We start from the raw sequence: 24,772 nt of genomic DNA, 5'->3' as shown, positions 1-24,772 counted from the left end.
ACGCACATGGAAAAGCAATGTCACAGAGAGAAAAGGCAACAAGGAAGATGATGAAGTGCTCGTAACTATGTGTCTGATGTCTGATTTAACAGCACACTAGACGTCGGCTCCCCAGGTGAACCGACGTCTATTCTGACCTAGACGTCGGGGCCCTCACTAATATGACGTCCAAAACAACTTTTCACCTACCTTGTCAGGCCATTTAGACGTCGGATGGCGGAATCTCGACGTCTGCACTACGGAAAAAAATAACTTTTCATCTACCCCTCAGACATATACACGTCCGTTAGGAGGGGCACCGACGTCTATAATCGAATATAGACGTTAGGGTGGCGGGATCAGACCTCTCTAAGGCAAAAAAAATGACTTTTCACCTATCTGTCAGGCATATAGACGTCTTTTAAGAGGGCTTGATGTTTATAATATTATAGACGTCAGAGCCTCTCCTAGCATTCGTCTATACGCCCACTTATTTACAAAAATGTCATCGATCGGTTAATAATTTACGTTGATTATTTCATAGTCTGACATCTATGGAATGACGTTAAAGCCCAATTCTGGACTAGTGATTATGAACTTAGTATTCCATCCACAGAATGTCATTTGGAAAATTTCAAATACTGACATAACCATTCATCCCTGTACCGCAATTTTGTTTACTGGGAATGTCCACTCTTTCTGATTTATAAACATTAATTACTAGCATAAAGAACACCTAGTTTTATTAATGTTTTTTAGAAAAGAATAAATTAACTTTAACAAAATAATATTTGAATGCAACAATTTCTACTCTCATTACGCTTCATCTTGTGATAACTGGTTTCTATACGTTAACAATCTCAAGCTTTCCTTCTTAAAATGTAATTGTTTTATTTATACTGCATGACCTTAATACAGTTCAAATCGATTCTAAGCCCTAATTTGCTGCATTACGAATGTCTAAGGTTTAAAACTCAAAAGGAATTCATTTAAGTAGTTTGCATGATTCCAATTCTAGTTGAGTTAATCTAATAACAATATAAGGTTATATATTGAAATCCTTCTCCCTTTTTTCCCTTTAAATAAGATGTTTTTAAAGATTTTTCTTAGTACCTTTTTGTACCTTCAATTTATCACTTCAATGTTTTTTATTTTTAACTTGAATTTCTATCTTTCTAAGAGTTATAAAAAAATGTATAATAATAAAAATTATTCATCATACATCTAAAAATTATTGACATATTGAAAAAATATTTATTTATTATAAATTTCAATTATAATATAATTTATAGTCTCAAAATTACACATTTTTGTAATTTTTGTTCATATACATTTCTCTAGATTAATTCTTTTGCTATGTGGTTTTAATACGAAATTAGATGTTTGGGTGCCTCTCTGCTACTAGATGAGTGAATATGTGTCTCGATGCGAGTTTCAAATTAATTTGGTGTGCTAATATGGTTTTGTGGTTGTTTTATGATCATGGGTTGTTAAGAGCTTATTTCATGAAATTACTTGATGCTATATGAGTGATTAAGAAGTTGTTTAGGCAGTTTGATTGTATATTTCATTGAGTAACATGGATATACTAATTTGAAGTGAGTATTGAACTGTATAGAAATCAGACAACTTGTGTGAGAGAATTGTGAGTTATGGGATACTCAGAAGGCTACTCTTGCTATGTCTAAGAGTAGGAAGTGATCTAGCATAGTGGTAGTGATACCATTAAAGTTATGGTCTCTCTTTTGCCTGTGCGATGTAGTGGAAAGAGGTCCTTTGTGCTTGTGCGAGGTCGGGGAAGAGGATGGGTTACGAGAAGAGCGATAATGGTTTTTCATGATCATTATTTAGCTTAACAAGAGAGTCACGGTGTTGAACCGACCATGTGGTGTGATGATGGGTATGTTTTGAGTATGTCTTTTTGTTATACTTCGTTAATTCGGGATTATACATTTCCTCTGTAGAGGGGTAGAAAGGTAGTCACATTTCCTCTTTCGAGGGGTAGAAAGGTGGATGTCTTTGTCTTTAAGAGGTAGTGGAACAAATGAGTCTCTTCGTTCATGATGGGTGGTAGGAGGAAGTAGGATTCGAGTGTTACTTTTTCCTCTTGCGAAGGGGTAGGAAGGAATGAATGTCTCGCCTATAGAGTTCTGGATCATGTTGAGTTTACAACTTATGTGAGCAGCTTAAGGAGCAAGGGTGATAAGTTTGAAGCTACGGTGAAGGACCAATGGAATTGTTCTGTTTTGGTAAATAAGAATGACATGGTGAAGTTTGGAAGAAGACATACATTTATAGAGATGATTGGTATTGGTATAATTTGCTTTTAATGGATAAATTGTGTAGAGCTAATGAGTTAATCATGATTCCTTTTAAGGAAATCTATGATTTGTCATTGTATTTCTTATGGATAGTTTTATTGTGTGTTGATGTTATTTGGTGTGATAAAATTGTGGTTGAGACTAAATGATTGAGATATAAATGAAGTATTGGTGTATTAATATTTATTCGGTTAGCTCACTCATACATGTTTGTATGTGTGTGGCGATGAGTGTATGATGTTTTTCTTATACAACAATGAATGTAGATATGTCGGTGTTTGGTAGACGTGCGAGAGATGGAACAAATTTTCAGTAGGGATTTTATAAAATATATGTTGTTATTTGCTTAAGAAAGCTTTAGAGGATTTATGTATTTATAGACAATTGAGTTTGAATATTTGAATTGTAAAAATTAATTGAATTCAATTTATTTGAGAAATTATTCTTAATTACGAAATTTTTTATTTTAGCACGTTTAAGTGTCACTCTAAAAATTTGGGAGTACTACAATGAAAACTCACGGTTTTTTAAATCCATTATGCATTAAATTAAATTTATTTAATAAAATATCAAGTAGTTTTACAATTGTTTCACATACAAGCTTTTCTTATGTTTTAATATTTAATAAAACATCAAATAAAACTAAGTTTCTCCATTAACTAATGTATTATACAGATTAACTTAGGTTAGTGCAAAGAACATTATCATTTAAATTCATTGATTGAATGCAAAAACTATATTTTGATCGTTTTTAGTGATACAAAAAATAGTAACACATTAAAGATAGCTAAAACTTGGAAATTAAAAATGCAAGATTGGACAATACTAAAATTAGGTCTAAAAACAATTAAATAAGAGTAAATGGAAGGGCAAAGGAAAACTTAAAATATATCAAATTAAAAACGCACTACCAAAAATAAATTTACAACATTATTAAACATGAAAATAATAGCACTAGACGTCTTCTACTCTCAACACACAAAAAAGATTAAAGCTCGCCTTTATTGCTCAAAAACCAATACTATTGAGTTTTCGGAACCAAGATCTAGGGACCTACTTGATACCATAAATAACTTTGTTAAGTTTACACACTCGAGATGGGTTAAACGATACTTCAAGTTTAATTTGTTAAGTAAAAAAAATATGAAAAACAATTGATAAAAATAATAAATAAATAGCCAATAAAATTAGCTGAAAAAAAAGATTTGATTTACAAATAAAAGAGACATCAGGAAAGGAGAAACAAAAATATAAATATTTTCAAAAGTCAATATCAATATTTATGTTAAACTATCTGATTTAAATGGAAAACTATATACGAGGAAGAATAAATAACCAATAATTAAAAATTGACTTCAGAAACAATTCTTTAACGTGTAAAGGACCTATAACCTAACATTCCTATGAATGATAGTGCAATTTTTATAAATTACTAAAAAAATAAAATGGAATGAGCTTTATACGAACCACATTATGGTTTTGCCTGTAATTAATAACATATTTAATAGTTAACCAATGGTAGTGGAAGTGATGTATTAAGATTGCAGTTTAACCATCCCTACACTCGATTCATATATATTAGAGTTTAACTATATTCTTCGTGTTTTTTAGAGTTTTCACAATCCTTTATTCTCATCTAAGATATAAGTCACCGAAAAAGACTGATTCCCTAAAGTTGGTAGAAATTTCGTTAAAGTAAAAGAAAAAAGCAACTAAAGCAAAGTTCATATGATCCACATGTTATCAATTCCACGTTGTGCTGTCGGAAATAATCAACAGCGATTGCTTCCTCGCCATCATTCCATTATTGAAGTAAATGCTTCCAATTTTCACAATACTCACTCATTATCTTTTGTTAGTCCTTCATTCACATAACTTAGCTGCATTTCGAATTTTCTCAATCCTTTCCTCTCAATTTGGCCACTTCCTTTCCAACCATGCCTGTCCTTGAAACACTTGGTGGTGCTCTTTTTGGTGCTGTTCTTCAGCTGCTATTTGACAAGCTGGATTCTCATCAAGTTTTGCACTACTTTCGAGGGAGAAATCTCGACGAGAAGCTGCTGAAAAAGTTGAAGAGGAATTTGATGGACATCAATGCTGTGATAGATGATGCAGAACAAAAGCAGTTCAGTAATTCATTGGTCAAAGAATGGCTTGATGAGGTTAGAGACGTCTTGTATGATGCAGAGGATCTGCTGGAGCAAATAGACTATGAATTCTCCAAAGCGAAGTTGGAAGGTGAATTCCAGACCAGTTCTAGCAAGGTACACAATTTTGAATCCAAGATCATAGCACTCCTTGATGATCTAGAATCTCTTTTGAACCAAAAGATTGTTAAAGATTACAAAATTTATAGTGGCGTTAGATCTGGGTTGGGTAATAAGGTGTCAGACAAAAAGGTTGAATCAACGTCGTTGGTGGCTGAAGAGGTTATTTATGGCAGAGATGAGGACAAAGAAATGATCTTTAGTTGGCTGACATCTGACACTAATGATAATAAGCTGTCAATAATTTCTTTATTGGGTATGGGTGGGATAGGTAAGACCACAGTTGCTCAACATGTATACAATGATCCAAAGATAAAGGAAGCTAAATTTGATGAAAAAGCTTGGGTTTGCGTTTCTGATGCATTTGATGCTTTGAGAGTATCCAAAGCAATTATTGGATCTTTCACTAACTCAAGAGATGACAGTGGAGACCTAGAAATGGTTCATGGAAAATTGAAAACAAGGTTGTTTGGAAAGAAGTTTCTTCTTGTTCTGGATGATGTTTGGAACGAAGACCGAAACCAATGGAAAGCATTACAAACTCCTCTTACGTTTGGAGCTAAAGGAAGTAAAATTCTAGTCACAACACGCAGTCACAAAGTTGCTTCTATCATGCAGTCAACCTACATACTCCAACTAAAGCAATTAGATGAAGATCACATCTGGCAAACTTTTGCTAAACATGCATTCCAAGATGAAAACTCTAAGTTGAATTCGGAGTTAAAGGAGATTAGCATGAAGATAGTTGAAAAGTGTCAAGGATTGCCTCTGGCCCTTGAAACAATAGGATGTCTTTTACAGTCAAAGTCATCTGTTTCAGAGTGGGAAGGTGTATTGACAAGCGAGATATGGGACTTACCAATAGAAGATAGTAAAATCGTCCCTACTTTGTTGTTGAGCTATTACCATCTTCCTTCACAGCTCAAGAGATGTTTCGCTTATTGTGCATTATTCCCCAAAGACCATAGGTTTGACAAGGAGAACTTAATTCTCTTATTGATGGCTCAAAATTTTCTACATTGCTCTCAAGAAAGCAAGTCTCTTGAAGAAGTAGGTGAAAACTACTTCAATGATTTAGTATCAAGGTCATTCTTTAAACAAATAATTGGGTACGACAAAACATATTTTGTCATGCACGACCTTCTCAATGATTTAGCAAAATATGTTTCAGGTGAAATCTGCTACAGGTTAGGTGTTGATGGTGGAAAAAGAGTATCAAGGAAAACCCGTCACTTGTCATATGTAAGAGGTCCTAATCAAGATTATACGAGTTTATTTGATGCTAAGGGGTTACGGACATTTATAAACTTTTGGACTTCTCAGATGTCAACAGAAGAGTTCATCTCCAACTTTAAGTTCTTACGTGTCTTATCATGGCATTGGTGTATTAAGGTGCCTGACTCTGTAGGCGATCTTATACATCTCCGTTCATTAGACCTTTCATATGCAAAGATAGAAAGACTTCCTGACTCAACCTGTTTACTTTATAACTTGCAAGAATTGAAGCTAAACAATTGTGTCAATTTGAAGGAGCTGCCCTTGACTTTGCATGCCCTCACCAATTTGCGCCGCCTTGAACTTATGAGAACTACTTTAACAAAGGCTCCACTTCGATTAGGAAAGTTGAAGAATCTTCACGTGTGGATAGACAAGTTTGAGGTTGGCAAAAGTAGTGAGTTCAGTATTCAACAATTAGGAGAGCTTGATCTTCAAGGAAAGCTGTCAATTAAAAATCTTGAAAATATCGCAAATCCCTATGAGACGAATTTGAATAAAACACATATTGTGTGGCTAAGTTTACAATGGAATTTGATTTGTAACCATGCCGATTCAATACAAGAAAGAGAAGTACTTGAGAATCTGCAACCTCCTAGACATTTGAAGCACTTGTCAATCGATGGCTATGGTGGCACACGATTTCCCCATTGGTTATCAAATAATTCTCTATCGAATGTGGTGTCCTTAATCTTGAATAACTGTAAACATTGCCTATGGTTGCCTTCCCTTGGACTTTTGACATTTCTGAAAGAGTTGACAATTGATGGCCTTGATTTGATGGGAAGAATAGATGCTGATTTCTACGCAAATAGCTCTTCTGCATTTGTATCCTTGGAAACGTTGACATTTAATGATATGAAGGAATGGGAAGAATGGCAGTGCATGACCGGAGCTTTTCCAAGTCTTCAAAGTCTTTCTCTGACGAATTGTCCCAAGTTGAAAGGGCAATTGCCAGACAAACTTTGTCGTTTGAAGAAATTAACCATTAAGGAATGCGGCCAACTTGGGGCTTCGATTCCCATGGGCGTAGAGATTGAATATGTGAATATGAGGCCATCTTCATTTGATATGACTGTCCCACCCCACATATCTGATACTCTTGAATACTTGGTTATTGATTCTTGTCCAGGCATGAATATTCCCATTAACCATTGGTACCATTCCCTTGTAGAATTGAATATCAGAAATGGGTGTGACTCTCTCACTACTTTTCCTCTAGATTTGTTCCCAAAACTCGGCAACCTTAATTTAGTCGAGTGTTGTAACCTACAGATGATATCGCAGGGGCACCCTCACAATCATTTGAAGTATTTGAAAATTGAACAATGCTCTAAATTTGAATCATTTCCCAATGAAGGATTATTTGCACATCAGCTAGGGATGTTTTTGATTGAAGGATTGGAGAAATTAAAGTTAATGCCTAAATGTATGTCTGCCCTTCTTCCATCTCTTCAACATCTGTACATACGCAACTGTCCAGTGGTTGAGTTGTCCGAGGGATGTTTGCCATCAAATGTAAAAGAAATGTTTCTCCTGAATTGCTTCAAACTTGTGGCCTCTCTAAAGGGCTTGGGGAAACAACCCTTCCTTAAAACTCTTTTATATTGGCAATGTGGACGTAGAGTGTTTTCCCGGTGAAGGTTTGCTACCACTTTCTCTTGGTGATCTAGCGATATATGATTGTCCAAATCTTAAGAAACTCGACTACAGGGGTCTCTGTCACCTCTCCTCTCTTCAGTTTGTGAATCTTTGTAACCTTCCTATACTCCAATGCTTGCCAGAGGAGGGTCTGCCCAAATCCATCTCAAAACTCAGAATTAAAGGTTGTCCGTTGCTCGAACAGCGGTGCAAGAAAGACGGAGGAGAAGACTGGGAAAAGATTGCTCACATTAAATCCATAATTGTTGATGACAAAAAAGTAAACATATAAGTCGAAAGACAAGTATACCAATGCAGCAGTTCTCATATGCGTACATTTGGCGTCTGGTTCTTCAGCTTCTCCTCACTATCTTTGAAGCATTTACAGTCTTATTTAGTACAAATATTTTAATATCGAATTCACCATTTTCTTCACGCATCAAATTTTTGTCTTTTTAAGGTCTTATCGTTATTCTCTTTTGAAGTTGGTTAGCAATGTTTATATTTAAGAAACAGAGTTATGGTTATAAAATTGTATAATATTGACGCCTGTTGCTTTAACTAAGTATGGTCAATACTACCACAATTAACTTATTGCTACGATGTGTTTGCCTGGCATAACATATCTAAGAGTCAGCAATGGGCAGTGGAAATGAAAATTAGACATTTCAGCTTAAACATCCCTACTACCAAATCATGTCTTATCAATTTAGACTGTTTTTAGTATACTCATTACTCCATATTTCTTATATACATCATTCTTCTCACAATAATGCAAATCCTTCATAGGATAAGCAAATATCAGGACAAATTGGAATTCTAGGTGGACGAACTGAATTAACTGAAAGAGATTGCAGAGAGATACCTAACCAAACTTAGGCAACATAGTCTAGAGGCTTGCTTCCTGCAGGTAGAAGAGGTGGGATGTTTCCCCAACGCTACAACATCACTGTTCAAAAATTCCTTGTTGGAGTACATACCTACTTCAAGTTGTATACACTCATCTGCAGATCAAGTCAAGTACAAGGAGTGATGTGGAAGACAAATGTCAAGTGCAAAGTTGAGACTGTTGTCATAGGAGGAAACATACAAATTCATTGTAGCTGTGCCACAATTAAGGATATCTTTTACTTCTCAATGATTTATTTGCTTAATATATGCCATGTAGAGGGTTAAGTTTCAAGGTATATGAGAGATTTTTTTTGAAGATATAGGTACCATAGAGAAGTAGGGGGATCTAAGAGGAAAATCTATGTACATATCTTTTGTAAACGGGTCCCAAGTGCTTCGTAATATATATATATATATATAAATATTAAAGCAATGCATTATTCAAGCAAAGCACAATACAAAATTAAGTTCCAACATAAGCGATAAGAATGTCAAAACATCCTACGAAAGTGTCCGGAAAAACAAACAGTTGCAACAGGTATTATAGGATATAACACAACATATTTACAAATTTTAGAATAAAGTCCAATCTTATAGTGTTATTATATTCATGACAAGAACACAGTGAAATCTTATCAAAAAAGAGAAAGTAAGAAAATAGAAAAAAGACAGAGATTCCTGGTGACCAGAAAAGATAAATATGAAAAAAGTAGTTGTACTTGTCCAGACTCTCTAACCTGCATTGGAAGGTACAATTTGAACTGAGCGGAATAACGCACTTGTAAGGCATGAAATAATTTGTATAATATTGGTTGTATATTTCACGAAAAATATTAAGACCACTTCAGAAAAAATGTCACAATATTCCCAATCTTTTTTTTTTTTTATGTACTGTCGTATACCTCAGATGACTGTTAGAATAGGCTTAGAACAAGTTTTTATTAAAAAGTGGTTGAGTTGTTCCTATTTGTACCTAGGATCCTAAAGCTGTGTTTTACCTGTTTCCTACCCTTTTTCTCTATCTCTGGTTAATCTAAAAAATCTATATATAAGTGTGATAACCTTAGAGTGTCGTGAATAAGAAATCTAAAATATATTCTCTCTCGACCTTAGATCCCAACCTATTGTTGTCCTTGTCTCTTGTCCGATGAAGAAAACATTGTCAAGCCATTGTCACAGTTTGCTTCGGTGACTACCGGATCTAGAGCGTCTCTCCAAGTACCAACTATTAAAACATCAGTAAAAATTAATCATTTGATTTACAACTAATAAATTTACCATGAACTTTGTTTTAAATTAGATTTTCAGTATGAATTTTATTATAACTACAAATATCTCAACCATAATTCTTACTAATTTTCGATTCTTTTATTTTATTTTAAAATTTTAGAAAGATTTTCAACTAAATTTTCGTTATCCTTAGTAAGAACAAAGTAATAAGAAGATTTTTTACCCTTATGACAAGAAGCTTATAGTTGTGTAGAAGGTATAAGGAAGATAAGAAGAATGAGCAAAAAGGAATTCTTGATGTAAAGCAGCGGAAGAAGAAGACTTGAAAAAGAGAAAAAAGAAGAGAACATTTTTATATAACAAGAAGAAACTCCATACTGAAATAAGAGATAAAACCACCGTTTAGACAGAACAACAACATGAGTATGCAAACCACGAAACAGAGTATGCAGTCATAAGATTCTAATAGCTTTGTTGGACAATTTTGTAGTGAAGCTATAATATTATTGAGGAATGAATTTGCATTTTTCACACATTCAGGGACTGAATCAGATTTTTTCGTTTTTTAAAAGACATAGAAATTGAAGGTCCAAGAAATAAAAAAGGATAGAACAATGAATGGAACAAAAATCGAAATTAGAAATAAAAAAAAGAATGCATGTGCTGTTACCGACTCCTCCAAGCAACACAACTTCTCCTGTGAGTGCATATATGAATCCTTTAAATCTTTATACATCTTATTCATAGGATGTATGCTAAGACGACTTTTGTGGTTCTCTTCTAAAATCATCTTTCTCAACTCTGATTTTACTGGAACACACTCTACTCTTGAAAATAAGAATACCATCGACCCCTAGAACGAAATGCTTGGCCTGATCGGTACCCAAAAAATCAAAAATGTGTTGCAACTCCTAACCGGCCATCTGTTTTACCTTTATATGCTTTAAGAAGTCACTCATGATAGCCAAATGACTATTTCATATATGGTCTTTATTCACTTGTAAACCCATTGTTCATGTCTCACAATTTCTCGATCAACTTGAATTCTTTCACCATCATAGCAGCCATTTGAACTTTCTTTCCACGAAGAGCACCTGCAACGACATTTATTTTACCTAGATGTTATTACAACTCAAAGTAACAGTCGTTCTGGTACTCCATCCATATACTTTTATGCATATTTAACTCCTTTTAATCAAACAAGTACTTTAGACTTTTATGGTCACTGAAGAAATGGAAACGTGTCCCTATCAAGATAATGCATCCATATCTTTAGAAAAAACACCACTATAGCCAACTCAATGTCGTGTGTAGGATAGTTCGTGATAACATTCGTTTTTACCTGCTTTTGTGTGTCTATTGTCATAAATAAATCAACTTTTTTCTATCTTAAATCTTGTTTTATCCTCAAGTTTACTATATTTTACGAGTAAAAGGAGAACGGTAAAGACGAACAACAATAGTGCATGCTCTTTGGTCGTAAGAGATACAGTGGTCACAGCTAGAGACCAACAAAAAAAAGGGAAGATGACAGGGAACAGGAGAAAGACTTCAAGCAAAACCGCGAATGCAAGAGTTGGGAAACCGCGAAAAGCAATTGGGCTTTTCTCCCTCTGTCTTTCCCTTCCAAAAATACCCCAACGTTACATTCCCCAATTCTAAAATTTAAATTGAAAAACTAATAGACGATAACCACGTGGCATTGTCAAACTTAAAGTTGTCTGACAATTATCAAGGTTTATCATGATTGGGTATGCCTAATGAATTGTTAATGTCTATGATCATGTTGTTTTTAACTTCTACATATTTATGTTACTGCGTTGAGTGAGTTGTGAGGAAGTGGAGTAGTGAAAATGGGGAATTTTGATTTGGTGTGAAATTGGGTCAGTGGGGAGAGTCTAGATGAATTTTTTAGGACCTGTTAGAACCCTTAAGTCACTCAAAATTGTACCAAAAGTAAGAAATCTGATTTTTTTGTCCTTGAGTTGTTGATTATGCAGATTTTGGAGTGAAATCCGGTATGAGACTCTTTGGAAAGATGTTAGAAAGATTTAGGTAACCTTGGATAGGTGTAAAGGTGTGTAGGATTCATGTTTGGAGGATTAGAAGTTAGGGAAATTGTTTATTTTGGTAAAATCTAGCTTGTTCATAATTTTGTAGAAGTTCTGCAGAATTATGCAGAAAAATTGAGCGTTTGCTGAGGGTCCTTCATTGACCGTTCGACTTTCTCTGGTGTTCGGTCTTAACTGAGTTCTGCTATTGTGGATCTTCAGTTAATGACCGATCGATGTTGTGCCAATATTCAATTGATTTTAGCGCCCAATCTAGTCATAGCGTTCGGTCATAATTGTGTTCGGTCCGTTATAATCCATACCTGTTAATGATCGCTCGGTTATACTATCACTCAGTTTCAGTGGTGTTCGATCTTATACTAGCACTCGGTCTCTTCGTAATATTCGGTCTCGTACTGGTAATCAGTCTTAACTATGTTCGGCCTCTTATGGGTCTTACCCATTAATGATCGTTCGGTTATATCCTAGTGTTCGTCCTAAGCTATGGGTGTTCGACCTAAGCTATAGGTGTTCGGCTTAAACTATAGGTGTTCGGTCTAAGCCATAAGCGTTAGATCTAACTTAGTTCTTGGTCTGGTTGTAGTATTCGGTCATGTTGTGTACTCGGTATCACTAGTACAGATAAAGGCAATGGCACCGGTTATTTTAGCCTATAGGTACCGGTTCTTGACCCGATGCGTATGTAGACGAGGTAAAAAGTCTACGTTTTTATGCCTCGATTATGAACCGAGACAAAACGATACAGGATTACAACTCGGTTCAAGGAGAACCGAGGCAGTATGAGAGGATTACAACTCGGTTCAAGGAGAACCGAGGCAGTATGGTCTTTCTGGTTTCCCTCGCCGACCACCATCCGTCTTTCTCACGCTGCCAAGGTTTCCCCCGCCGACCACCATCCGTCTTTCTCACGCTGCCAAGGTTTCCCCCGCCGACCACCATCCGTCTTTCTCACGCTGCCAAGGTTTCCCCCCGCCGACCACCACCATCTTTCTCACATCAGACCACCCAAAACACCATCGTAGACCACCTTCGTCCTTCGCGAGAATCGCCCCGCCACCCAATTTGCGAACCACTATCTTCTTCGTCCATCATAAAAAATTTACAGACCTGCAAAAAACACCTCACACCAGCAATCTCATCCTCCTCACGCAATGCCTTCATCAATCATCCAACCACCTGCAGTAAAAGCCAAAACCCACTCACACCAGCAATCTCATCCAAGAGACCACCATGAACCACCAAAACCCACCATCACCACCGTGAGCCAAATCGTGAGTTCCTTCATCTCCAACAACCTCCTCATACTTCGTCCATGAAACCTGCAGAAAAAATCCCCAAATTAGATGGAAACCCTAATCGCGAACCTACACAGAACAAATTCATGTTGCCGCAAGGAAGGAGGGACGAGCACGCGACCTTTGACGCAACGAGAGAAACGTGACAGAAGGAGGGGCGAGCACGTGACAGAGGGACGAGCACGCGACTGAGGAGTGAGCACACGGCGGAAGGGCGAGCACGCGGCGGAGAGGCGAGCACGCGGCGGAGGGGCGAGCACGCGGCGGAGGGGCGAGCACGCGGCGAAGGGGCGAGCATGCGGCGGAGGGGCGAGCACGCGACGGAGGGGCGAGCACGCAGCGGAAGGGAGAGCACGCGAAGGAGGACCGAGCTTGCGGCAGAGGGGCGACGAGAAGCTGCGGGGGAGGCGGCACTGTGGATTCCTTGCGTTGAAGAAGAAAGCGTGAGAGAGAAAAGGAAGAAGGAAATTTTAACCTAAAAGGGCTACTGCCTCGGGTCTCAAACGGTGCCTAAACGCTTAAAAAAATTTATATGTCTCGGGTTACAACTTAAACGAGGAAGAAAGACCCTATTGCCTCGGGTCTAAGTAAAACCGAGGCAAAAGGCTTGAAAAAGTCTGCTTTTGCAGATGGGGCAGACAGGATTGGTGAGGTGGCACATAGTTTTATGATTCGGTTCTCATAGTGGCCGAGGCAGTAGAAGGAATAGGCATCGGGTTATGGATAACCGAGGCATATAATGTTTCAATATTTACATAAATGCCATCGTATTTTTATACGCTTCGGTCTTGTAATAATCGAAGCGTATTTAGCGGGTTAAAAGCCTTCTTTTTTACTAGTGTATCTTATAGTGGTCGGTTTTTAAATAGCGTTTGGCCATCTCTTCAGCCGTACATGTTATGGATCGTTCGGTCCTGTTCTTTAGGTAGTGAGATATCGTTCGGTCTTCAACATTCATAGGGTGTTTCGGTATTGTTTATATGTGTTTGGTGATTTTTGTTTGGCATATATTTATATTTATTTCAGTTGCTTTAATGGCTTATGTACGCATTAACATAATGGTGTCAAAGTGAAAGTATGATATGATATTTATAATATGGATGTGAAAGAGAATTTCAAGGAGGAATGTCTCGGATGTTGGTTTCAATGTGGTAAAAGTATGAATAAGGGAAGCTTAGTCTTGGCGTTCATCCTGACATTCTAATGGTCACCGAGTCTCAAGTAGAGAATGATAGGCATGTGGTGAGAATAATAGGAGGCCTGGTCGCGTGGTAGCTTGGGTTTTCAACTCACGGACTAAACTCATGTGGTAACTTGGGTTTCCAGCTACAATGAGGGATGAAGGGTGGTACGGGCGTCGCGACCCGTCAAATTTGATGTGCATGAATAAATGCAGTATAACTAGGAAGTGACTCCTAGGTCGTCTCACAAGGACCAATATTTGTGGTTCGGTCTCAGATTTAACACGTAATGGGGGTTTGTTTGTGATTTTTTGATTTTGTGTGAAAAATAAATTAAAACTGGAATTTAAACAAAACAAAATTAAAAAAATTGTTGAAGTAAATTTTAAAGACAGTAAAAACTAAACGGTAAAAGACAATAAAATCAGAAAACGTAAAATTCGTCATTGCTTGAAATTAAAACGCTGTAACAGAAAATAGACAATAAAAGCACTTAATTGAAAATGAAATACACGAAGGATTCAACAATTGAAATAAAATTCTTGAACAGTGAAGGTAAAAACAAAGCGTAGAGTATCTTCTAAAAGAAATTAAATTTGAAATTGCAATTGCTTCTAAACTTCTCTATATACAGTGACATGTTGAGCTTCCATGGGGACATGTTGAGCTTCCATGGGTTTGATTGAAAATGAAAATGAAATCAGATTTCTTTATCCAACACCGTGCCTTACAACATCCATACCAAATTATTTTACAAAATAAACATGCTTTCACTCTTACGTACTCCTAACCCTTAATTAACACTTCTTATCTTCTTCTTTGATGAAAAGCAATTTTAATTTTATTCCTAACAAACACATCATTCCAGCGGCACTTCTTCTAAAACAACTCAATTAAAGATAAAAACATAATGCAAAAAGAGGTTGGATTAAATCCTAATGGAATTTTATTAGAAGAAAGATGTTCGATTTCTACAAGGAAAAGAAGTTCATGGACGTACACACACCTAGTTTCACCTAATTCACTTCTTCATCTTCAACAATTTAACATTCCAGCTATTACACAAGGCACCCTTTTCTTTCCAGTTAAATCAAAACCAAAGAGATACTAAAAATAGAAAGAACCGTGGACATCTCATTAATTCACCATTTACTTTGCTTCTTTTTTTACTTCTAACAAAATTAAAATACAAGCTTGAAACAATACTTCATCATCTATCTTTAAACAGCCGTGAAGATTCATACATAATCAACAAAAACATTCAACCAAAAGTGCATCAAAGGAAACTAAAATGAGAGAAACATGAACAACCGTGAACTTTTCAGCATAAATACAAGAAATGAAACACTTCCAAAACAAAATTACAAGGCTCATCAAATTACAGTAACAACTTGCACAAACAGAGAATCCAATTTACAGTTTATAAAATGCAAAGATGAATATAACAACATATGAATCAAAGCTTTAATAAAAAGATGTACAAAACCAGCAAGAGTTCACGCTACATCCTCCTCCATTCTAGTGACAGCTTTCTTTCTTTCTCCAACTTCTCCTCGAGCTCACGGTCTCCACACTCCAAACTCTGAAAACCTTCTCCCAGCTCCCTGTCCAGCCCTCGGTCCAGCACTCTCTGCTGGACTTCTCCCCCCTTGTTCCTTCTCTGCTGCTTGCTTCTTTATAGCCCGATTCTGAAGCTCCTCCCGTGAGGCTTCCTTGTCTTTGAGTGAGCATCTTTTCCTTGCATTCTTGGCCGTGAGAAAATAGTTTACTTGGCCGTGAGAAAATAGGGTGAGGGCCCCTCCATTTTTGTTGGTGTCCGTGTGCTTTTCTTCCACCAGCATCCTTTGCTTCCAACCGTGACACTTGGATGTGTAGACGTGGGAGCTGCTGCCTCCAACTGCTGGACCAGCTGCTGGACCATATGGAGGATGCTTGTGTTTCTTTTCAGCCAATAAAATCAGCTGTAGTTTCATATCTTCACTATGTTGTGTGCTTTAGTTTTCCAGTGGCCTCCATTCAATGAATCCCCTATACTTTCTTAACTAAGTCCGTTTGCTTCCTTGAAGAAGTGGTCCCTTCTTTTTTCTATTCTGGTGTCTCCCATTTCTGAAGAGAATAAAAGATTCTTTTTTTATTTGGTAGTGGATGGACCGTGACAAATGCTTGTGGCAACCCATTTTATCTTTTAAGTAAAACACTAAAAGTAAGAAAAAGGGACCCATGGCTTTTGATGCACATTCTTCCAAACCCATCACTTGAGGTGTAGGCCGTGACCCTTAAAATATGTGGCAGCCCACTTCCAGCATAAATGCACTTCATTATTTTCACCCAATAAAAATGAACCTTCTACTAAATGAATGAATTGCTCATTTAAGAAATCAGCAACGCATATCATTCACATTAGCAAACGTATGTTTTTATGAGGCCGTGTGGTGTGCTCCTCAATCATTTAACTTCTAAATGTCCCAGATTATAATTCCAAAATTTTCCTCTAATTGATAATGTAAATAATTAGCTTAAATAATTCAAATTAATTAAAATTAGAATTTCTGAGCAAATTAAGCACAATTACCAAAAAATGGGAAAATACTGGACATTTAAACATAATTCCCCGATTAATTCTAGTACAATAAACTAAGTGAAGTGAAGAAAATAATGATTCATCAAAGGGCTAACCTCGTGTAACAGCTTGGGTTTTCAGCTATGGTAATCGTGAGATTTCCAGGTTACCTCCCACGAGTGCACGAACGGCCATAACTCATATTCATACTTGTCCGGACAGTTAGAGTAAAGTGGTCGGTCATAACATGCTTATATGATATTTGTATGTGTGTAATTGTATTATATATTTGTCTGAATTGCATGTTAACATGATTAATTAAATTACACTAGTTTACCCTTCTTTTATGTCTTGTCTTGTTTGTCTGTTCGGTTTTCCTTTGCAATGATTACCCTGTGGGTGTGAGCAGAGTGTGAAGAGTGTTGTCGGGAGCAGGTGCCGAGCAAGGAACCTCCAACCTCTTAGTTTAGGACCGTTCGGTTTATACATTGCTTGTATGACTGTTCGGTTTGTTCTTATGTTTTGTATCTGAATTAATTATATTTTGTAAAGTTTTAAATTTATGGTTATTTTAGGATAACTGTAAGTAACTTTTATTTTCCTAGTACTTGTTCTATCTTATTGTTATATGATGTCATTAATGTAGTTCATAATATAATTTTTGGAATGTTACATAAAACATCTTAATTTCTTTATAAAATATATCATTTCTAAAAGTGTCTCATTCCAACACCTTATTACATTGAGTAGTAATACGGTGACACGCTTACGTGTCACTTACATTCATTTGACACGGTCCACGTCAGCTTTTTTAAAAAAAAACTGCAAAGTGATGGAGGGTAAAAGTGGAAAAACACCTAGGGTTTGTGTTTTCAGATTCGAAATCCCCATTTGAGTTTTCTTAAGAAACTCGATTTCCACCACTGTCATGTGCTTCTCAGTTTCATCTTTCAGACACCTTTTTCGTTTGATTTTACGGTCCAGGTTTGGTCTTCAGATTTGTGTCGCGCGTTTCCATCAAGAAACTCCATTTCTGTCGCGCGTTTCGTCTTCGGATTTTACCGTAGAGGTTTTTGATTTTTTATTTTCTGTGTTAGGCTGTGTAGTTTTTGTGGCAATGTAATTTTTTGGTACATCGGTTTATTGATGTGGGGTTGTGGGGGACCAATCTCTGATTTTTGGGTTGATGTGAGGTGGGGTTGGTTTGTTGGTGATGTGTTCTATGTTGGAGGTGGGGTTGGGGTTGCTTTGCTGGTAACGTGTTTTATGTAGGAGCTTTATGTGTGGTGCGACAGGAAGCAGAGTAGTAAAAAGGTTGAGTCTTTTGAGTTTCATTTTGACCCTAGGGTGTAGGCGTGATACGGGGTCCATTCGGTTTAAAATTGGGGAGGTGGTTTCTTAGACTTTTGAGTTTGTTTTTGTCGCTATGCCGTTGACTGAGGTTGGTTTTTAAGACCCTTTATGCATGCATGAGTTGAGTAACGAGCTGCAGGAAGTGGTTATGTTGTTAATCGTATATGGTTATTTGTAAATCTGGTTTTGTACTGCCGTAGAAGTTTTTTATATTCAATGAGACAATGAGAGCCTTAGAAACAACGACACCCTTCACAACCTGCTAAGCCAGTGAGCTTGCAGGGCAACCTTTTCTTCCACTCCCAAACGAAATCAGATTGCAATATTCTCCCTGCATTAGCTGGTTATCTTGTTAGTCGGATGTGGTGATTTGTAAATCGGTTTTTGTACATCTGTAGCAGTTTTTATATACAATATCAATGTCCACATTTTAAAGTGCAATAAGTGGTGTTATGGTTAGTTATGCATGCATTAGTTACATACATTGTATTTTTTGGTACAGTAAGTGGTCAATGTTCAAATTTTAATATCACGATTCCACTTTATGCATGCATTAGTTTGATACACTGTATTTAACCAATTTATTAATTTGAACATGTGACTGTCAAGTGAGATACATAGTATTATACAATCAATATTATTTTGTTTTGTTAAATTTGCAGGATATAGTGATATGGACAAAGATTACAGTGAAATGGTAAGTATGGTGTATTTTTATTAATTTACCATTAAATATGCACAATGTTGTATTGAATTAAGTAACATACGGTTTGATTTATACTTGCAGGCCTCACTTAGAGTTAGGCATCGAGTCCAGACACAACATATAGTTCAAGTGAACGGTTGCCTATCATCCTTTCAAAAGGAACGTTTAAAGTCAACACCTTTCAAGTGGTTGGTGGATTTGGTTGATGATATGGTTATTTCTAGCCCTATTCTTATAGAGTTAATCAGTAGGTGGGACGTGGTTCATAAGGCGTTTAGGATTAGGGAGAATTTAGTGCCTTTTAGAGTTGATGAAGTTTGTTTTTTTTTAGGTTTACCAAATGTTGGTGAGAGTGTTAATTTAGAGAATGATGTCGGTGGCATTGTCAATGACTTGTTTAAGGATGAGGACATCACAATTTTAAGTATAATGGAAAAGATGAAGCATAAGACATTTAAATCCAAAAGAAGTGTTGACATGTTTTGCAGGTTGTATATTTTGTTAGGTTTTGGAGCCTTTTATTTTCCTAGGAATAGTAATGTGATAAACAGTGTCCCTTTTAGTAAACTAGACAACATTAATGATCTAAATATATACAATTGGGGTGATGCTGTACATGGTTTGATAGTAAGTAGTTTGAATCGGGCATGCAATAAATACAATAGCAGATCTTACCACGAAGTTATACACATGGCTGGGTGTGCAACAGTTCTGCAGGTACGTTTATACATTCATTTATTTAACTGTTACGAAATAAATAATGGTACTTTTTGAAAGAGATATAACTACTGTAATGAACTTTACAGTTGTGGGTTGTTGAACACATCAGTTTGTATCATCTTGATGGACGATGTATTTTTCCCCGATTTCTTCATTGGGTTGTTATTAAAGATAAAAGGAAAAAAATCAAATTAAGTTTTCAACAAACAGAGGTAATTCCTTACTTTTTTATATAATGGTTACATTTGTTGTGTTATTTGATTAATATGATTTATTAGCGTTGTTAAAATTTATATTTTGTTTTGAAGATATTGTGGGAATGCAACTTGTCTGAAGAGCAATTACAAAATGATGAAATGAAGGAATCACAAAGTCATGGTGGGAAAAGTAATCCTGAGTCAAATGATGAGAACGTAGAGTTTGCTAGACTTGTGGAAGAGCAGAGAGTATTGATGAGAAGAGTTGACAAGCATGCAGAACGGCTTGATGAGTTACAAATGAAAATAAGACGTCTTGAAGAACAAGTACAGAATGAAATGCCATCTTCTAATGATGGTATGGAGGGACCATCCACAGCTGCGGGACCATCCACAGCTGACAAAATGAATGATTTAGCTATTGTCAATTTTGTGGATGTGGGAATGGAGGGAGCTTGCAGACAGGACAACATTGATTTTAGAAGTGTTTACACCACCTGCACTTCATCACTTTGTCATGATGGTGATGTGTAAGTTATACATAACTCAATAGAACCAAAAATTCAAAAAATTATTAATAAATGTTTTTATGATTGAAATTTATGAGGAATTTGTTTTGTATATAGAGCGCTTGTGGAGGTGTCTAACAACATCTTAACCAGAGGAGACTTGCAATGCTTTCGACCTCGTGCAAAAATTGATAACATTGTAAGTTCAAATACCCGAAAGTTGTTGTGTAGAAGTACTATGTGAGGAGTATATAGAACGGTTAAGATTGAAAAATGGTACGTTATTTTATTATGAAGAAATATAACTGTGAAAAGGATATTCAGTGATTGGTTATGAACTTTTGGTGTAGGTTATGCTGTTTGCGACTGCGATGCTTGTGTTAAATCAATTGCATAAATCAGGAACGATCACTCGATGTTGTTTCAATCCATTTTTTGCGGTAGATTAATTATTCATTGATGTTTGACCTTGGTGAAGTACGTATGTTTGAACTAATGTTACTGATGCAATTTTTGTAGACAACGATCATTGAAAGAATGAAGATTCCTAAAAAAAAGAGAGAATTATTGGAAGCAATACATTACCATAATTTCTTCCAACCTCAGAGTTGTTCATTAAATTATTTGTTAAATTCTGAATTTGTAAGTACTTCAACGTATACCTTTATCATAACATGTGTTGTTCACTATATTGATGTTTGTGGTTGTGGTTCTGTAGTTGTTTGTGCCTACTGTGAGTGATGACCATTGGTGGTGCTATTGTGTCAATTGCCAATCAAGGGAATTTTTCATTTTAGATTCTCTTGGTCATAAGAGGCGGACCAGATATGGTATTGACAAGGCAATGGTAAGAGAAGTTGTTTTGTAGACTTGTTATTTTGATGGAAGTATTATTTTAGCGTCAGTGGTGTACAATAATAATGAATGTGTTGAATACAAATTTCCAAGGTCGGTTGTTTGCAAGAGTTATTCAATATGATAGATAATGAAGCAAATTGTGAGGACCGACAATTGAAGGTCATTAAAGAAGATTTGCCAATTCAACCAAATACGTTAGTCACCTTATCCATAACCAATGTATTAGGTTGTGTCATATGTGATCCTTCTAATATTAGTTTAATGTGTAGGTATGATTGTGGTTTGTTGGTGATGAAATATATGGAGTTATGGGACAACCAACCTAAATTTGATGGCAAAAAAATGCCCGAATACACAACGGTTGGTCTTCTTTAAGTATATGTTTGTATTGTTTTAAATGGTTTTTTAAAACAGGTTATTAATTATAATATTTCACTACTGTAATATCAATGCAGGAGCAGTTACAACTTATTCGACAACAAACGGTGTGTGATTGGGTATTACATGAAGGAAATCTGCATAGAAGTACAGTAATGAAGAACTGTGGAATGCTATAGCAAATGAAGAAGTCATGAAATAGGATATAACTTGTAATGATGTTGCTGGAATATGATAGAATATGAAACAATTTTTGTTCTATGGTTTTTGAAGTTGTTATCTATGTATAGTGAAGGATTAGTTATGCACTAGTATCACCAATGTCCATTTTGTGTACATAAGCTATTAACTAAATTAGCAGAACTTGCAGTGAACATAAGTTATTGAGCAAATAACCATATAAAACTTAACAGATAACCACTAACTGTACGAAAAATATGTGACATTGAAATTGAAGTTGAACACTTGTATTGTTGTGTCGTCCGTCTCTGTTCGTTGAAGCCTTGCTTCTTCTCGTTCGTTCAAGCCTTGTCTCTCGTCCGTCTTCTCTCTCGCTGTGTGACTGGATCCTGGACAATGAGAACATTAGCAGAATGGAAGCCCTACATTTATACGGCATTGTCTAGGATTGCTAAGAAATTATCAAATTTTGACATGTATAACATGTTCAAATATGTACCTAATGTTATTTGAAAATTTTGACATGTATAAGATGTTGAAATATGTACCTAATGTTATTTGACAATGTACACTATGTGTTTGTAATAAGAATAGTGGTTGGATTTGGAAATGAATTGTTTTTACTTTGCGTTTGTGTTTGTTATAATGACAAAATTAGTGATTGAAAAATAAACGCAGCATTATAATTAAAATTTTAACAGTACGAGACCATTTTCACTAAAATTAATGGTAATTAATGCGAAGGATTTGATAAATTTCTGAAAAATGGGGCTGGTAATCGTTTACAGGACCCCTGTAAACGATTACCCGAGAGAAATTGCGAATTTGTACAGAAAGTCCAACACAGGTACTCAGTCAGATGAACACAGGTCACCATTGGGAAAAAAACTGACTTTTAGGCTAATCTGCACCTGTTTGAGGCTTGTGCAGGTGTTCCAGAGGTGGGAGAGGGTGGATGGTGATGTGATGTGAGGCCAAGGAGGGTGGGGAGACCCCTCATGAGTTGGAGGAGCAAGGTGTGCAAGGAATCAGTGAGACTTCTGAAAAATGGGGCTAGTAATCGTTTACAGGACCCCTGTAAACGATTACCCGAGAGAAATTGCGAAATTGTACAGAAAGTCCAACACAGGTACTCAGTCAGATGAACACAGGTCACCATTGGGAAAAAAACTGACTTTTAGGCTAATCTGCACCTGTCTGAGGCTTGTGCAGGTGTTCTAGAGGTGGGAGAGGGTGGATGGTGATGTGATGTGAGGCCAAGGAGGGTGGGGAGACCCCTCATGAGTTGGAGGAGCAAGGTGTGCAAGGAATCAGTGAGACTTCTGAAAAATGGGGCTGGTAATCGTTTACAGGACCCCTGTAAACGATTACCCGAGAGAAATTGCGAATTTGTACAGAAAGTCCAACACAGGTACTCAGTCAGATGAACACAGGTCACCATTGGACAAAAAGCTGACTTTTATGCTAATCTGCACCTGTCTGAGGCTTGTGCAGGTGTTCCAGAGGTGGGAGAGGGTGGATGGTGATGTGATGTGAGGCCAAGGAGGGTGGGGAGACCCCTCATGAGTTGGAGGAGCAAGGTGTGCAAGGAATCAGTGAGACTTCTGAAAAATGGGGCTGGTAATGGTTTACAGGACCCCTGTAAACGATTACCCGAGAGAAATTGCGAATTTGTACATAAAGTCCAACACAGGTACTCAGTCAGATGAACACAGGTCACCATTGGACAAAAATCTGACTTTTATGCTAATCTGCACCTGTCTGAGGCTTGTGCAGGTGTTCCAGTGGTGGGAGATGGTGGATGGTGGATGGTGATGTGAGACCAAGGAGGGTGGGGAGACCCCTCATGAGTTGGAGGAGCAAGGTGTGCAAGGAATCAGTGAGACTTCTGAAAAATGGGGCTGGTAATCGTTTACAGGACCCCTGTAAACGATTACCCGAGAGAAATTGCGAATTTGTACATAAAGTCCAACACAGGTACTCAGTTAGATGAACACAGGTCACCATTGGACAAAAATCTGACTTTTATGCTAATCTGCACCTGTCTGAGGCTTGTGCAGGTGTTCCAGTGGTGGGAGATGGTGGATGGTGGATGGTGATGTGAGACCAAGGAGGGTGGGGAGACCCCTCATGAGTTGGAGGAGCAAGGTGTGCAAGGAATCAGTGAGACTTCTGAAAAATGGGGCTGGTAATCGTTTACAGGACCCCTGTAAACGATTACCCGAGAGAAATTGCGAATTTGTACAGAAAGTCCAACACAGGTACTTAGTCAGATGAACACAGGTCACCATTGGACAAAAATCTGACTTTTATGCTAATCTGCACCTGTCTGAGGCTTGTGCAGGTGTTCCAGTGGTGGGAGATGGTGGATGGTGGATGGTGATGTGAGACCATTGGACAAAAAAACTGACTTTTAGGCACCATTTTGTATGACATAATTAAATTCATTATAACACACCATTAATAGAGATTCAGTTACACAACATACACAACAAAATGATACATTGTACGTTTCAAATATTACAGTTATCCATGAAATAGTGTTAAAAGAGTGTTAAAAATGTGTTGTTGGAATATCGCGGTCCTTCAGTAAATAACCGAATAAAGTTGTCCATATATCCAGTTACTGCATCAAAGATGTCCATATATCCAGTTAACCAGTAATATTGTTGTACAAAATAAAACTAAGAAATAACCACAAAGGTCTAACAACATAACCATTTATTGTAACCAAATCAGCGCCTATGCATGTAGTGAACGAGCGCTCTGTACACGTGACCGAGCGTTCGTTCTGTACAGCTGACCGAGCGTCTAGCGTTGTCACCCATTTATTGTAACCAAATCAGCGCCTATGCATTTAGTGAACGACCGCTCTCTACACGTGACCGAGCGTTCGTTCTGTACAGCTGACCGAGCGTCCAGCGTTTTCGCACATCACCCTGTCGCCCACGACGGTCGTCACATAGCGACCGCACGAACATTTCATAGCAAGCTGACGCTCGTCGCCCCCTGCACGCACAAGAGGACGGTCGTCCACAGAAGATCAAGTCCACGCTCGATCTGTTAGTGGACGCTCGTCCATACGTGAGTCGCTGGCACATGGACGGTCGTTTAAAGGTCGTGCAGACGCTGGACCGGATGGACGCTCGTCCAGACGCT

General features: G+C 37.1%; 1 protein-coding gene and 1 pseudogene across 1 annotated transcript; both read left to right on the top strand.

The window, feature by feature from the left end:
• Window positions 1–3,811: 3,811 nt before the first annotated feature.
• Window positions 3,812–16,101, top strand: LOC148202519 (putative disease resistance RPP13-like protein 1; annotated as a pseudogene).
• Window positions 16,102–18,738: 2,637 nt separating this feature from the next.
• Window positions 18,739–21,612, top strand: LOC148202518 (uncharacterized). Its single transcript, XM_088110339.1, has 9 exons — window positions 18,739–18,762; window positions 18,853–19,488; window positions 19,578–19,703; window positions 19,800–20,218; window positions 20,315–20,396; window positions 20,916–21,044; window positions 21,146–21,249; window positions 21,325–21,415; window positions 21,511–21,612. Exons 1-9 carry the CDS (start codon window positions 18,739–18,741, stop codon window positions 21,610–21,612), a joined length of 1,713 nt encoding a protein of 570 aa, XP_087966465.1.
• Window positions 21,613–24,772: the final 3,160 nt, after the last annotated feature.

The sequence above is a fragment of the Vigna umbellata genome, chromosome 3 (genome assembly GCF_029865625.1).
Source record: "Vigna umbellata cultivar VRB3 chromosome 3, Vumbellata_1.0, whole genome shotgun sequence".
In the NCBI taxonomy this organism is placed as follows: Eukaryota; Viridiplantae; Streptophyta; class Magnoliopsida; order Fabales; family Fabaceae; genus Vigna; species Vigna umbellata.
The sequence above is the reverse complement of the archived record's forward strand: the minus strand, read 5'-3'. Positions and strand labels throughout refer to the sequence as shown.